The following is a 16,738-nucleotide window of genomic DNA, read 5'->3' on the forward strand; positions in this document are numbered from 1 at the left end:
ATTACAGATAATTGTATCATGCTTGATGGAAAATCTAAAAAAATTATGTGTATCTTAGTAAAGATGGTTATGTAAGAGTGTGTGTGTGTGTGTGTGTGTGTGTGTGTAAACGTGTGTACATGTGCTCAGCAACTTGGAGACAAACTAAAGTTGACCTGTATGGTTCTGTTTGCTTAGGGATCTTCCTTGCCCCTTGGAGCAGCCTTCTCTTCTTTTGTGGAGCTGCCCCACTCTCTACTCATACTGCATAGCTCCAGTGGATGCTGTCATTTACAGTACTAAGCAGAAACCCTGCATTACTTGTGACTCGGTTACAAGAGCCAATATTTCTTGATTTTCCTAAGCTAGTTCAGGTTGCATTTCTGCAATTTGCAACCAAAAGAGTCCTGATTGATTCCTGCTTTACTTCTTGTGCAGTCTTAGGATAGGCCAAAGGGCAGGACCAACACACGATCTCTCCACATTGGAACTCTTGGATATCAGGATGGAAACAATGGAGGGGATTTGCTTTCCATATTATACTCCTGGCTTTGTAGATCATAAAGAGATTTATCTATAAAATAAGAATGACTTGGGATAAAATAGCTGTAGTAAGCTGATTAATGACCTTGAAAGATTTATAGGTCCTAAGCCCTGAAACCTTTGAATGTCTTATATTACATGTGAAAAAGTTCTTTCCAGATGTGATCAGTTAAGGATCTTGAGATGGAGAGATGGTTCTGGATTATTCAAGTGAACCCTAAATGTAATCACAAATATCCTTATAAAAGGGAAATGGAGATTTGACTACAGACAGAAAAGTAGAAGGCCATGTGATAGAAGCAGAAGGAGGTAAAGTCAGGGGGGAAATATGCTCTGCTACTGGCTTTGAAGAGGGAGAAGAGGGCTATGAGTGAAGAATTGCAAGGAATGCAGCTCTAGAAGCTGGAAAAAGACAAAGGAACAGATTCTCCCCTAAAGACTCCAGAGGGAGCAGCACCCTATCTATACCCAGGTTTCAATCCAGCAAAACTGATTTCAGACTTCTGGCCTCCAGAACTATAAAAGAACAATTTGTGTTGTGTTTAGCCATCAATTTTTAGTAGTTTGTTAAGGTAGCAATAGGAAATGAATACAGTTGCTTTTATTCCATTGCTTTTTTGGGTTATGCTGTCCACTTATATTTTAAAACGTGAAATGAAATTCAACATGCTAATTTTTATGTGTTTATATCATATCCTTCTCTACGAGGACACTCAGGATAATTTTTTTAGTACCAGAGGAAATTATGCTTCTCCTGAAAAAGACAAAATGATTTATTTTTGTACCAGATGGATAACATACTCCACAGTGATCGGGAGTTGAATTGAGTATAAGTGGTTGCTCTTACCTCAATCCACAAATCCATGTAAGTGAAGAAACAGCTCCTCCTGCAGACTGACGGGAAAGAAGGAACACAGTTTGTCCTGGGTTTGAACTTTATAGAAGTAAACTCTATGTCTATACTTGCTTTTCCCTGTATCTTTTTCCCTCAATATTATATTTGTCATGTGCAGTATACATGAAGCCAGCAGCTGTAGTTTGTTCTTTTTCACTGCTGTATAGTACTTCTTTGTGTGAACATATCACTGCTTACTTATCCATTCTGCCATTGACAGACAATCCTATTGCTTCTAGTTTGAAATTATCATGAACGATACTGCTAAGAAAATTCTTCAGGTGTATTTTTAAATATCCCCAGGTGCAGTTTTAAAAGGGCTTACCTATGCCATATATCCAGGAATATATATATTTTTCTGTATATTATGTTTTGACATCTTAAAAAAATCTTTCTGGTTGGGGAAGAGACTGCCTCTCCTGGGCAGCTATTCAATTATTAAAGACAGCAAAAGGCTCAACTGGGAGCCTGACTTTGATGTGCAAGCTAATCAATCCATAGCACACCTCCTGTATCTGGCCCATACATGCAGGAGGCAATATTCCCCTGCCTTAATTATCCCAGGGCCAGGTACCAGGCTACTAAGGACTATCCCTAGAGTTTAGAGCCTGCCAAAATTATTCAAACTAGCCAACTCTAAACTATTTATTCTGCCCTGCCTTGCCTTTCAAGGCAAGTTTCAAGAAATTCCAATAAATGTCGCCTATGCTCTCCCTTTGCTTCTCTCTTCTGCCTCCTGACCAAATCCTAGCATCCCGCACCCCCATGACCCTGTGAGGCATGGGCTGACCCTGTCTCTAGGAGCTGTGAGTATAATAAACTTTGTTTTTCAGAGCCTGTTCTGTGTGTCCTCTTGTGGCCCCACCTGACTGATCATCACATAAAATAAAATAACACAGAACACTGGGTCAAAGAACGTGATGAAAAAACATTAATGTTTATATGATCACACTTACCAATCTTTTCCATTATGCTTAAGATATTTGTATCTTGTTAAGAAATCTTCTCTCTCTACATATTAACTTCAAATGCTTTCTTCTTGAGGTATTTAATCAAACTAAATAGATGATAGTGTATGGTGTGAGGCAGGGTTTCAATTTCATTCTTTCTCCTTTATAAATACTCGATTATCTCTGTAACATTTATTGAAAAGTCCTACCCTTCCGCATAGGTATCTCTATCATTTATCAAACATTGAAAGCTGTGTGGGTCTATTTCTAGGCTTTGTATTCTGCTTCATTGATTATTTGTTAACTCTGTACCAATAGCACACTACATTAACGCCTACAACTTTATTAAGAAAAGGTATATGGGAGGCAAATCATCTTGCCTTGTTGTTATTCAAGTGTGTTTTGTCTATTCTTAACTCTTGGCACTTCCATACACATTTTTAAAATATCCAGTCAATTTTCCCCTTGCTACAGAAAAAAAATTGAGATATTGATTAGAATTATATTGAATATATAAATCAATTTGGGAAGAACTGACAGCTTTATAATATTGAATACACCAATCCTTGAACACAGTGTATCTGTGTATTTAGACATTCTTTAATATTTCTTAATAAATTTTTATAATTTTCTCCATAGAGTTCTTGTACATCCTTTGTTAGATACATTTCTAGGTATGTAATATTTTTGATGGTATGTTACCATGATTTGTTTATCCATTCATCCTTTGATGGATAGTTTATATTGTTGCCACCTTCTGGCTATTGTGAATAGTGCCATTATAAACATTTGTTTATAAGTATTTGAGTGCCCGTTTTCAATCCTTTGTGTTTATATCTATGAGTGAAATTGGTTTGTATATGGTATGTCTATGTTTAACTTTTTGAGGAATGACCAAACTGCTTTCCCCAACAGCTGTACCATTTTACCATTTTACCTGCAATGTAGGAGGTTTCCAATTTCTCCACATCCTTGCCAACACTTACTAGTTTCCTAGCTTTTTGTTGATGAATAAATACATTATGGTATATACATATGATGGAATATTATTCAGCTATAGAAACTATGGAAGTACTGATACATGCCACAGTGTGAATGGAACTCAAAAACATTATGCTAAGTGAAAGAAGCCAGACACTAAATGTCGATATTATAGGATTTCATTTATATGAAATATCCAGAATAGGTAAATCCATAGAGATAAAAAGCAGATTGATATTTGTCAGGAGGTGAGGAGAGGGAAGAATAAGGAGTGACTGCTTAATGGATTTGGGGTTTTCTTTAGTGACGTGACATGCTTTGGATCTATATAGAGATGGTAGTTGCATAACATTGTGAATGTAGTAAATGCCATTGAATTGTACACTTTAAAATGTTAATAGTATGCTATGTGAATTTTATCTCAATGAAAAAATCAATTGCACTGGTAATTGCCAGCAGGGACATTTGGAAAATTAAAAATAAATAACATTACTGGAACAGTGCATGAATTATAATTAAGGTCTTTAGATTAGACAATATTATCACAAAGTTAATTTCCTGATTTTGATAACTGTGTATATTTAAGCAAATGTCCTTATCCTATGAAATTAATTGAAGTATTCAGTAGAGAGGCATAATGTCTGACCAGGGGCCTCAGCAATGCCTGTCACCCACAACTAGTCCTGAGGGTGGGGGCCAAGGGCCTTGGCCACACCCTCCTGACAAGCACAACCACCCTGGTGATTACCATTGAGCCACCACAGGCAGTGCCCTGGGCTCTACCAAGCTGGGGCAGTGGGAGGGGGCCTCAGATCTCGATCACCCCCCCCCCAACACAAGCAACCAGCCCAGTAAATACCACCGAGTGGCTGCAGGAAGGGCCCCAGGTTCCTGAGTGGGGAGGTGGGAGGCGAGGGCTTTTGCCAAACCCTCTTGACATCTGCACCCAGCCCATCAATGACCAAGCCACTGCTGGAAGCCCACTGGTCTCCCCTGTGGGGATGTGGCAGGTGCCACAGGCCTCAATTCCGTCCCTCTTCCTTCCTCCTTCTTCCATAACATATCTTGCCTCTTTCCCCTCTCCCCTTCCCTCCCAACTGCTCCGCGACATCATAGAATGTAAAAAATATATATTAATAAAATTAAATTAAATTAAACTAAATTTTTAAAAAGAAATTTCAGGGCCAGCCCATGGCTCACTTGGGAGAGTGTGGTGCTGATAACACCAAGGCCACAGGTTCGGATCCCTATATAGGGATGGCCAGTTAGCTCACTTGGGAGAGTGTGGTGCTGACAACACCAAGGCCACAGATTCAGATCCCTATATAGGGATGGCTGGTCAGCTCACTTGGGAGAGTGTGGTGCTGACAACACCAAGTCAAGGGTTAAGATCCCCTTACCAGTCATCTTAAAAAAAAAAAAAAGAAAGAAAAAGAAATTTCTTCCACTGAATACCCTGTTTCACAACTCTTAAATTCCAACTTCCACAAAGTACTCGGCATGGACACAATGCAGCCAAGTTCCTTATCGATTCATAGCAAGGTTGATCTTTGACTCAGTTTCCAATAAATTCCTTCTTATATTTGTCTGAGACCTCCTTAGAATGGTCTTTACAGTCCATGTTTCTGGTCATCACCATTTAAACAGTCTGTAAAACATTCCAAAATTTCCCTGGTTTTCTTATCTTTTAAACTTTCAGAGCATCTAGGCTTTTTCTAGCCTGCTCCTCCAAATTCCTCTAGCCTCTCCTCAACACCCAGTTCCAAAACTGCTTCCACATTTTCAAGTATTTGTTATATGGAACACCCCACTTCTTTGGTACCGATTATCTGTATTAGTCCATTTCTGTTGCTTATAACAAAGTACACAGAACTGGGTGATTTGTAAGAAAACAAAATTTATTGCTTACAGTTTTAGAGGCTCAGAAACCCAAAGTCCAGAGAACACACTGAGCACATTTGGTAAGGGCCTTGGTGGTGGTGATAGTGACCCTGGGATCTCACATGGCAGAAAATGGTGGAGCAGAAAGACTAAACTCTCAGGTGCTCTTTTTTACTGTTGCTGTTGCATAGGTTTTTTATTAACTGAGATATAATTTGCATATCATAAGTTTCACCCTTTTAAAGTGTATAATTTGGTTGTTTTTAGTATATTCGGAGTTGTCCACTGTTACTACTATCTAATTCTAAAACATTTCCCTCTCCCAAAAGGAAACCCCATATCCATTAGCAGTTCCTCCCCATATTCTCCCTTCTGCCCCCACCAAATCCTAGGAAACCACTAATCTATTTTGTTTCTATGAATTTGCCTATTCTTCACCTAAATGGATTTATATGATATGTAGCCTTTTGTCACTCATGTGCTCTTCTCTTAAAGTCCTCAGAACCACACCCCTGACCACTATTATTAATCCATTCACTGTGGCATGGTCCTGCAATCTAATCACCTCTTCAAGGCCTCACCTTTCAATTTTCATAATAGGATTTCCTACCCTCAACAGAAACAGTTGGAATTAAGCTTCTAATATATGAACTTTGGGGACACAATTCAATCAATCCACAGTAGCATATTAATATTAAAGGTCGTAAGAACTGTAGAAAAGAAACATTTAATTCTGCATAACCCAGCATCTCCCAAATAATTTCAATGTTTTTGTTAACAGTCTTTGACACAACAATTCTCAAAAAAGACCCAAAAACAAACAAACAAACAAACAAAAACTGCCATAGGAGGTGTAGAGGGTTAACATGTTGTGATATGTTCTGCTAAGAGGATGGCCATGACCTCTGGCTACAGCCAGAAGAGACACATGGCACCAGTACCATGTGGGAAGTGCTGCACACAGTGTTTCTCAAGATGATAACAGCAACTGTTGGAAACTGCTGCGTCCTTGAACTCAAGGGAGTATGCAGTACAGTCTATTCAAATAAGATCTCAGGAGGCTCTGCCCCGGGGCTCCCCTCCTTTATCCCTGTCCGCTTACTTTTCTCACAGCTTTCATAATAAATATCTGTTGGACTTTGGCTCTAGGTCTCCACTAGCTTAATGAACAGTCGCTTCTGGTGCCTCAGTTGCAATTGTTATTGTCTCCATGGAGTACTTTATTACGGTCTCTGCTTCAACATTCACCACAAGGAAGGATAGTAATGTAGGCCCCAAGATGCCGGGACCTCACCTTGCTCCAACTGAGACTAAGCAAATCAGTATCACTGGAATTATATTTATTGTATTTTCAAAGCTTCCCAAGGTGATTCTAATAAGCATCCAAGGTTAAGAAAAACTTAAATAGAGCATTTTCAAGACAATATTTGAGTGTCTTGCAGATAGAAGGGGAGTCATCTATAGCCTTGGTGCTTCCCTCCCAGCCACTTTTATCATGTTCTGTGCCACACTGCTCAACAGGCAAAGTGAGGACACTAGCACAGCAAGGGCCAATAAGAGAGAGAAAGCACAATAATGAGATCAGTGAGAGAAAGAGACTGATTTTGAAAAAAATTTATATTTCATCTTCTTCAAAGGATTAAAGTAGACATCCTGGTAAAAATCCAAATTTTCTTGAACTTTCTTACACATTTATTATGGTTTAGTTGGTTGTTTTTTTTAAAAAAATTGTGAATATCATACTGAGAAGTGTGCATAATTGTCCAGAGTGTAAGTCACACTCTGGCCCTGTGTTCACGTCCTGCAATGAGGCCCCAGACCCTGCAGGATCTCTCCTGCTCCTCTCTTGCCGGCTCTCGCTCTCTCATTTGCCTACAATACCTGGTACATATGTGCTTAGCACAATAAATGCTTCTTGACTAATACAAAGCCAAAGAATCCAGAATCCAGGCCCTAAACGCTACTTAGAGTTGAATCTTGCCTTTTAGAGGCACAGGTGAGCATACTGAACGGGTCCTCAAGATGGTAAGCAGCAAGTGGAGGGAAGGGCCGCAGTCCCCGTTCGCATCACAGAGCAGCCTTCTGTGAGGTGGGTGACTTGGGCAAGGCAAGTTGGCCTCTCTGAGCCTGTTATATGTTCTCTGATAAATGGAGCTGATATAATCCATTCCTTTATTGGGATTAAATAAAACCAAATATATGGCAGCATCTAGTAGAGTGCCTGGCATATAGTGATACTTTTCCTCCTGCTTGTCTTGGAAAGAAAGTAATTCATATCAAGCCCTCTGAAACATGAATTAGGCTACACAGCTCTTTTTACTTGACTGTAGTATTTGACAGGAGTCATAAAAGTTCTCGCCCCTCATAAATGATTCTGTTTCATTGCAATTGCTATAATTATTATAACTTCTGAGAAGGTTCTGGATAATTAATAAGTAGAAAATCGTTGAGAAGAAATTTATAATACAACAGTTGCTTCCACAAAGGTGCTTATGACCTAACTAGGATCATATATGTTATACTCAAATTAATTAAGGGCTAATTAAATAGCATGAGAGGTCTTCAAAGAGTTCATGGAAAGATTTCAATTATCTTTTAATTCTATTTTTCCATGAACATTTTGAAGTACTCTCATATCTATAGGTCCACAATCCCTTACCTAAAACTTTTGGGGCCAGTGAATTTTGAAACTTAGAATTCTTCAGATTTTAGAAAGCAATATTGTGTGTGTGTGTGTGTGTGTGTGTGTCAAATGTTACTAAAATACTCCTAGAAGAGTCTATCTGAGGCATACACATAATCAAACACATTGATATTTCTGCAGTGAAATATGTAGTAGTCACATAGTAAACATAGCCTCACATAGTTAATTTAGTCAGGTCTCAAATCTAAATGAGTTTTAGAGCCACTTTGGGAGAAAAATTTCAGTTTTCAGAGCTCTAGTGGTTAGGAGTTACGGATAAGGGACTAGGGAACTGTTAAATGGGATAAAGCACATACCTGGAAGTGTAAAGAGGGAGTTACATTGGAGTTAAAAGAATTGGTGAAAATTTTGTGAATCAAGTGGAATTTGGGCTATAATGAGTTAATTCTCTGTCCCTGGGAGGCAAGGTGTCCACAAAGCCTTGCCAGCAAGTTACTCAGCCATGGAAGCTGTACTTTCCTGCTTGAACCTGTAGAGTATTTTTAAATTGCATTCCTGAGAGTCTCCTTGCTCAGAATTTTGTCCAAAGTGGAGACCAGGAGAAGAGAGCAGAACTCATAGAACAGTGTGGGAACTCTTAGGGAGAGAAGCTGGTGGGAACCTATAAGAGGACATAGCCACACCTGTGATGAGAGAACATAGGCTTCAGTCCCTGGCTGATTCCTGGTTCTTAATAGTTCACCCCATACAATGGACCCTTTGGCCTTTAGTAAGAAGAAGTCAGACTTGGAACCCTTTGGCATTTCATTCCCAATCCTAATGTCCCTGGTTTACCTATTGGACAAATTCTTAACATGGCTGATTTTCTCTAATACCTACTCTTCTTCCTGTCTTCCTATTCCATTCATCATTTTCTCCCTTACCTTAGATCATTGATTGTCTTCCAAGAAAGTGATTCCCCAGCAGGAAGAGCAGGAACCTGCCTTGGCTGGGTCATCAGCTCCTGCCACTCCTCCACCCTCCCCTAAAACATCAGAGCAGCCCACAGATGCCAACACACTTCCTGTCTGACAACACTGTTCGTTCCTAACGGGTCATTGACAGGAGACATGAGCCAGAGGCATAAAGAGACATGTTGAATCAGAGGAGTGTGGGAGGACACTAGAGACAACACGTGCGAGTGGTTGCCTTCCTGCAAGAACAGGAAGATTAAAGGAAATTGGGAAACAAATGAAGAAAAAATAGGAAAGTAAAAGCCACATCAGAGTAAACCAAACCTTTCTTTCCTCCAGTCTCCCATGTATTTATGTCCCTGACTCTTGGATGTGCTATAGTCTAGGAGAGTGAAGCAGAGAAAAACTCTAAAAGGAGGAAGTCTCAAAATCCTTACAGCCATTTTCTCAGATTTTCCCCTGCCCCCATGCATGTCTAATTACACTAAATCTTAATATAACAGAATTTGGAGAAAATGGACCGAGGGTTGCCACTTGCATTCTCTGTTCATTCAAACCCATAGATTTTTCCCTTCTTGAGTAGATCCAATATCTTCTCTGCTGAAATTATTCTTTCACTAACTACCTTGTTCTTCAGAGCAAGAAAGAGGAAAAGGTGCTGGGTGAGAATAAGACTCCCTTCCATCCCATTCATTCCACATCTATTGAGCACCTAGTGTGAGCACTTATTCTACTTTCTGGACCTAATTTGTAAAAATGGCTCTCTCTTTCTCACGCTCTTGACCTACCCTCCCTCCAGCACCCTGTGCCAGACTCTAAATATAGGACCCACATCAGCTTATCTAACACAGCACAAGTGACAAGGATTGCCTGACTGAATCTCTAAAAGGCCCAGAGAAAGAGAAGGGAGGGAGACCTCCCCACAAAATAAAAAAAAAAAAAGAGTAAGGGGAAAACAGAAGAAAGACAGGAAAAAAAGAAGCAAAAAAAAAAAAAAAAAAAAAAAAAAAGAGTAAGGGGAAAACAGAAGAAAGACAGGAAAAAAAGAAGCAAAAAAAAAAAAAAAAAAAAAAAAGAGTAAGGGGAAAACAGAAGAAAGACAGGAAAAAAAGAAGCAAAAAAAAAAAAAAAAAAAAAAAAGAGTAAGGGGAAAACAGAAGAAAGACAGGAAAAAAAGAAGCAAAAAAAAAAAAAAAAAAAAAAAAGAGTAAGGGGAAAACAGAAGAAAGACAGGAAAAAAAGAAGAAAAAAAAAAAAAAAAAAAAAAAAAAAAAAACAAAAGTAAGAGAGGGGAAAAAGAAGCAAAACAAAGAGGCAGGTAGTAAAAGATGGGAGAAAAGGGAAACAGGTAAAGAGGATCAAGAAAAAAGGTGCCGTTCTTGCCCCAGTGCATGTTCGACCTTGGTCTACACCAACACACCACCTCATCAGCAGATCTTAAACCTTAACCCTGTATTTTTCCACACTCAGGAAAAGAAATCTGATCCACATCATTCTCCAGGTGCAGTCACAGAACCATTTTAATTGCATCCACAGCAGAGCGGTGCAGTAGTGCAAAGCCCAGGAGTCTGATGTGAAAGCTGGAGAGGCTCAGGGTGGGTAGCAGGGAAGGACGTGAGTAAAGGATGCATGAAACCCTTTCAGTCCATACCCAACAGCCAGTTCTGAGAAGGGAACAGAATGATGGTCAGTACCGAGGTAGGGACTGGAGCAGCTCCTCACTTATCACTTTCTAGGGCAGGAGAAAGATGAGTAGACAGAGAACCTAGCGAAACTAGGCATCATTACCCTATTCTGCCAACTCTACTTCCAGGAACAAAATGCAAGTAGGGTGACTCCTAGGCCAAAGAAGAATTATATTTTCAGGAGACAATGGTGAAGAATAGACCATCCTCTCTTCCCAGAAGCTTCTTTGCAGAATACATAAGAGGAGAGCAACATGAGAAGGAGGAAATGGAAAAGGAAGAAGAGGAGAGAGAAGAAGAGAAAGAAGAGGATGATGTGCTTCATTGTCCAGGTGTTAACTGGAACTTCATGTCATTGCAGGTTATAGCAATGAACTTTTCCACAATAAAGGTTAGGTAACTGCAGTTGGGAGTGACTTGGCCTGGTTTGGACAACTTGCAGAATGTCAAATCAAAAGGACGGGGGCTTTTGTGGCATTTGCCCCCCTTGAGCTCACAGGCAACAACGGGACTCTTACAAACAGCTTGGACCGTTTCTAGATCCTCATGGATGAATGTGTAGTGGGGTGTGCAACTGACATTGTGCTTCTTCATCTTGTGTGCCATCATGGTATCGCATTCCCTGCCCGTCATTTCAATCCTAAGGTAGTCTTTGCTGCTCGGAAAGAGAGCCTCAGCTCTTAGCATCTTGCTTCCTCCAACCTCATCTTCACTGGGGACGGTCTCTTCTGGCCAGCCAGGTTGTACCACTCCTCTGTTGCTAAGCACCAGGGCTTCTGTGGTTCGGCTGCCCTGTCCCTGCACAGTGGCCTCAGCTTTGTCTTGTGAGTCACTGGACCAAAATTCATTCAGTGGCTGATCACTCTCCTCCAGGACTGCTGCAGCCATGTGAAGACCCAGACCCAGACCCATCCCCAGGCCCAGCAGCAGCAGCAGCAGCATGAAAAAGATCTGTACCAGGTTCAGCTTCATTTTGCCTGGAGAGGAGAAGGGAAATGGAAGGACATGACTTTGAGATGAAAATTGGCTTCAGTAGAGACACAGTTTCCCCATGTCCTACATCATAGTCTCCTCTTTCTTAGCCACATTACTGCACTCTCTTCAAGGAACTTATCCTTTTTCTTTTCCCATTTTGCCTGTCCCTTCTCACTACATTGCTCGTTGCTGTGTAATAAGGTGTGGATCCTGAAGAGTGGGAAGATAACCAGGGGAAGCAGTTCTGCAACTGGTTTACATATGGAGAATTAGCAAGGAAAAGTGGCACCAATTGATTCTTAAACAGAAATTAGTTGCAAATAACCAAAGAGAATGGTTGAGAAGACAAGTGAGTCCAGTATCACACTTTCCTTTAGAGAAACTCTTGTAGAAAGACTTATTCACAGTAAAGGAATAAAGTTATTATAAGAGACCATCTCTCTATTTTGATCCCAAATTTACTTTTTCTCATTCAAGTATCTATTACTCTCCTTGCTACTTACCCACCCCAAAAGAGAGCAAAAATAAACATGTAAATAATAAGAATACCATAGTCCATTCTCAGTCCTAAGCTGAGGATGGAGGAAAGATGTCCAATTTCGTGTCTCAGGCTCCTGATAAAGCTACATCTCATCATGCCAGATTTCTTCTACTATTAAAGACTTCCTAGAGTCTGGGTTTTCCTGCTGATTAGGTTTTTACTCTTAGGGACGAACTGAAATAAAGAAATGAAACCAAAGAAAACCAAACAAATGACCTGCTGGGGTTCCCCTAATACTAAAGATCCTAATGAGAGGGAGATCCAATCAAGACGGCAAGATAGACGGTCCCCAATGTCACTCTCTCCTACAAATCAGCCAAATTTACAACTATAAAAATGTAACATCAGCCACGCCAGGGCAGCTGGAGCTCAGGGGAAGAGGAGAGACCTACGAAGTTCATGAAGGCAGGAGAGACTACGATGAGAGAAAGAAAAAGCTGCTCTGAGCATTTCGGGCCGCGTCTGCTTTAAGGCTAGGGCACCTGGAGCTCAGGGGAAGAGGAGAGACCTACGAAGTTCATGAAGGCAGGAGCGACTACGATGAGAGAAAGAAAAAGCTGCTCTGAGCATTTCGGGCCGCGTCTGCTTTAAGGCTCGAGCTGCTGAGCACATGGAGCAGGAGCCAACAGAAGCCACAGCTGTGCCCTTCAGATGGAGTTACTTGGAGGCAGCAAGAAAGAAGAGGGCCTTGGCGGCCCCGAGGACAGCAAGACCACTAATAGGGTTCATGTGGACCTGTGCAGGAGCGAGGAGCCAGAACTGAAAAAAGGACCAGCGCAGAGCCCGTCCCATGGGAAGTGTTTGCAGCACGGGCAGTGGGGGAGACATGCCCACCAGGGGAACACTGGGTCACAGCAAGGACAACTGACCTACCCCTCAATCAGCACAGGACATTCAGAGGAGACTGGTCAGGAATGCAGACTTGCATGGGGTGCAGTTTGATGAAAAAACTCAGGCCCAGATCAGAGTTTCTACAGAACACAGATCCACCGGGTCTCTGGAGAGCCAGAAGTACCTATAAGGTCAACCATTAAACCCTGAGCTGCACAAAAAGCCTTCTCTAGGGAAACAGCAGCAAAGTAGCAATTTAAACAACCACACAGCTCAAGTACTGGTTCCCACAGGAAGTTCACCCGTGTTAGAAGCAAAGGACAAAAAATTAGTTCTGGCCCAGGCACACCACCAGCACCTGGGGGCCTGCCTGGGAACCGGAGGCTTGTTCTGGGGAGTGGACCCCACCCCCACTTCCCGGCAAACTGTGCCAGTGCCTTGGGGCCAGCGTGGGGACCCAAGGCATGGAGAAGGGGACTGGACCCCCCTCCCACGACCAGGCACACCACGCCAGCACCTTGGGGCCTGGGGGACTGAGGCATGGAGAAGGGGACTGGACTTCTCTCCCACAACCAGGGACACTGTGCCAGAGGCATGCAGAAAGGGACTGGATCCTCCTCCCACACCCGGCAAAAAATGCCAGCACCTTGGGGCCCACCTGGGTACCCGAGGCATGGATAAGGGTACTGGACTGCCCTCCCACAACCAGGCACATGGCGCTCGTGCCTTGGGGCCTGCCCAGAGACCCAGGGCATGGAGAAGGGGACTAGACTGCCCTCTCTCAAACAGGCACACTGAGCCAGCACCTCGGGGCCCGCCCAGGAACCCAGGACATGGAGAAGGGGACTGGACCCCTCTCCCACAACCAGGCACATGGCACCAGTGCCTTGGGGCCAGCCCAGGGACCAGAGGCATGGAGAAGAGGACCAAACACACCCCACAACCCGGCATACTACCAGTGCCAAGGAGCATGCCGAAAACAGCACCTCCACGTGGGTGGCCCACCACAGCCACCACAATAACCATGGCCGCTGCAAAAGCAGCTAGACGCCACAGCCACCATGCAGATGGTCCGCCAACCACTGGAGTGCATTCACACAAGAAGAGTCAACAGCAGAGACAAAGAAAAGAAGAGGATGTCTCTTTCCACAAAACTCATTTCAGAGTGACAGAAGTATCTGCTCTATGATAATATTGGGGGAACCTGATCACATCTCTCAGCATTGGACAGATCATCTAGGCAACAAGTTAACAGAGTAACCATTATTCTTTCAGAAGAAGAGAAGAAATCTAGGGCAATTAGAGGGGGGAGGGGGAGGGAATGGGCGAAGGGGAGAGATTGGACAAGGGGCATAAAGAATAATTACGATTTGTAACAATATATATGCTAGTAATATTGATTTAATCAACATATCTCAATGTTCAACCCCCAAAATATGTATAATCGATTTTGATTCAATAAATAGAACAAATTTTTAAAAATAAATAAATAAATAAATAAATAATAAAAAAATTTTAAAAGATCCTAATGAGAGCTGAGGGCATAAGCATCCTTGTCCTGCTAGGGCACTCTCAACCCCCTATCAAAGAGAGATCAGAAAAAAAATTGCTATAAATAACAGGATTGAGATAATTGATAAAATTAGAATATAGTCTGTGGAGTAGATTTAAGGGAATATCCGTGTTTTTAGGAAATTTACACTGAAACATTACAAAGCAAAGGAGCACAACTTATACAAGCTACTCTCAATGGTTTAAAATATAGGTATATGCTTCTGTGCATGTGTTTGTTTATAGAGAGAAAATAATAAATGTGGGGAAAATTCTTAGATAATTTATTTGCATAATGAGTATTCAGAAGTTCCTTATATTATTATTGCAACTTTTCTGTAACGTTCAGAATATTTCAAAGAAAAATTTTTTAATTTTACAAGAGAGAGAACTTCCACGTTGTTGTCTGGGGCACCCAACACCACTGAGACTTACCTACACAGCTATGTAGGTTCAAAGATTCTGGTGTCCTCCCTTTCCCCACGTTCTTTCCTCCCAGGGTTTCCTTCTCTGTGAGCAATGACCTGAATGCTGGTCTTCAGAAAAATGGTTATCTCCTGGTGGACTACATGCTCTTAAAAAAAGACTTGCTTCCTACACACCCCCTCTAAAATTTCCCCCACCCAGCACTGAATAAACACACTCAGCCAGTTCTCCTTTCTGCTCCCACAAACACTATGAAGTATGGCTATTTGGTCATTGACACAGATCCAGACATCCAAAGCAGGAAATGTCTCCAGCCTGGCTCGTTTCATCAGTCAATTGTTCCACTCCTGAATTCCACCCACTGTCCTGTGGTTTAGAGCAGTCTGACCCTGTGCATGAATTTCAAGCCTAGTCATTTTCTTATACTCCACTTGTATTTCCTTTACTTCTTTCCTGTCATTTCTGGGATGTCAAGATCTTTGGCGTTTATTTAGGTCATCTCTCCAACATGGTAGTTTTGCTTTTCACAATTTACAATTATATCATGACTTCAAGGGAAGATTTGGAGTATTTGAGTCAATCATGAATTTTCACATAGCTTTACCTAGACCTTAACCCAGCCCTTCCCTCTTTACTTCCTCTTTTCATCCCACAGCCAATAACCATATGTCCATCGGAATATCCAGATTTTGCAAATATTATCATTTAGCTCTAGTTAAGAGACCATTGAATGCAGCACTATCATTACCAGTACCTGTAGCCTGGCTGAATAAAACAAGAAGGGGTTACAATGTTGATTCTAAGATTCACTTCCTTAGCTAAAATTGATATCATGAGATGATGTTTTTAAAAGCACCCTGGAGATTATTAAAGCATCATTAGAATCCTCTCTAGACATAAACAAGGCCCTTTAAGAGGATGTTTTCCTTAGTCATTCAGGCACAAGGTTTCAAATGATGGTCTGGGAACCACTTCTGTCATCTACAAAGTTTATTGGACTGGCTCATTGCAGTGCTCATGTTTATAATTTGCAATAACAACAACAACTAATCAATACCGAGCACTTCGTGTAGGGTGCCTGTTGCATTTCACCCTCACAATTTGCTTGTGCTGTCCCTCTTTGGTGTCCACTCTGTCCACTCATTCTCGAGTGGTCTATTTGCAATGTGAAGAATAAAGAATCCTCTGCTGAGCTCAGTAGCAGTCTAGGATCAGCAAGGATAATATATTCAACTATAGGCATCACCTGCTTCTTTATAATTGGTGTGCTTTGGTTACTACTAAAGATTATTAGAAATTGACTTTTCATTGAATACTGTGGTGGAAGTATAACTTTTAGACTGAACAGGTTTTTATTTTTGTTTTTTATTCTGGTTTTCTCATCTTCTAACTTTGGTTAATGGTACTACTTACCTCACAGAGCTGCTGTGAATATTACAAAAGACACTGCATGTAAAAGACTAAATGTGTTGGCTGTGGATGTTGTTGTTATTATTGCTGTTACACAGCAGTTACCAACACATGCTCATTACCCACCCAATCAATACCATTTTTCTGTTTAGAAATAGCACAAAAGGGCCGACCCGTGGCTCACTCGGGAGAGTGTGGTGCTGATAGAAATAGCACAAAGTAAGCACTGCAGCTACCAACATTGCTCACTGTTCCTCCTAGAAGAATCAGACAATATCTTACAATGTCAGAGAAGGAATTAAGGCTGATATAGACTGACCCTTCTTTTTTACAAATAAGGAAAGTGGTTCAAAGAGGTTAATGTCTCCGATGCTACAGATAAAAAATGGGACTTCTGATATTAAAATTTCTAACTTCTAGGGCCGGCCCGTGGCTCACTCGGGTGAGTGCGGTGCTGATAACATCAAGGCCACGGGTTTGGATCCCATATAGG

The 16,738-nt window shown here is 41.5% G+C and overlaps 1 protein-coding gene across 1 annotated transcript in view; it reads right to left on the minus strand.

The window, feature by feature from the left end:
• Positions 1–10,832: 10,832 nt before the first annotated feature.
• RNASE10 (ribonuclease, RNase A family, 10 (non-active)) overlaps positions 10,833–16,738 on the minus strand; it is a 15,064-nt gene continuing 9,158 nt past the window's right edge. The window contains exon 2 of the mRNA XM_008594315.1: positions 10,833–11,488. Coding sequence (XP_008592537.1) covers positions 10,833–11,483 — 651 coding nt within the window. The 5' untranslated portion in view covers positions 11,484–11,488. The remainder of the gene's footprint in view (positions 11,489–16,738) is intronic.

The sequence above is a fragment of the Galeopterus variegatus genome, unplaced genomic scaffold (assembly GCF_000696425.1).
Source record: "Galeopterus variegatus unplaced genomic scaffold, G_variegatus-3.0.2 Scaffold10552, whole genome shotgun sequence".
NCBI lineage: Eukaryota > Metazoa > Chordata > Mammalia > Dermoptera > Cynocephalidae > Galeopterus > Galeopterus variegatus.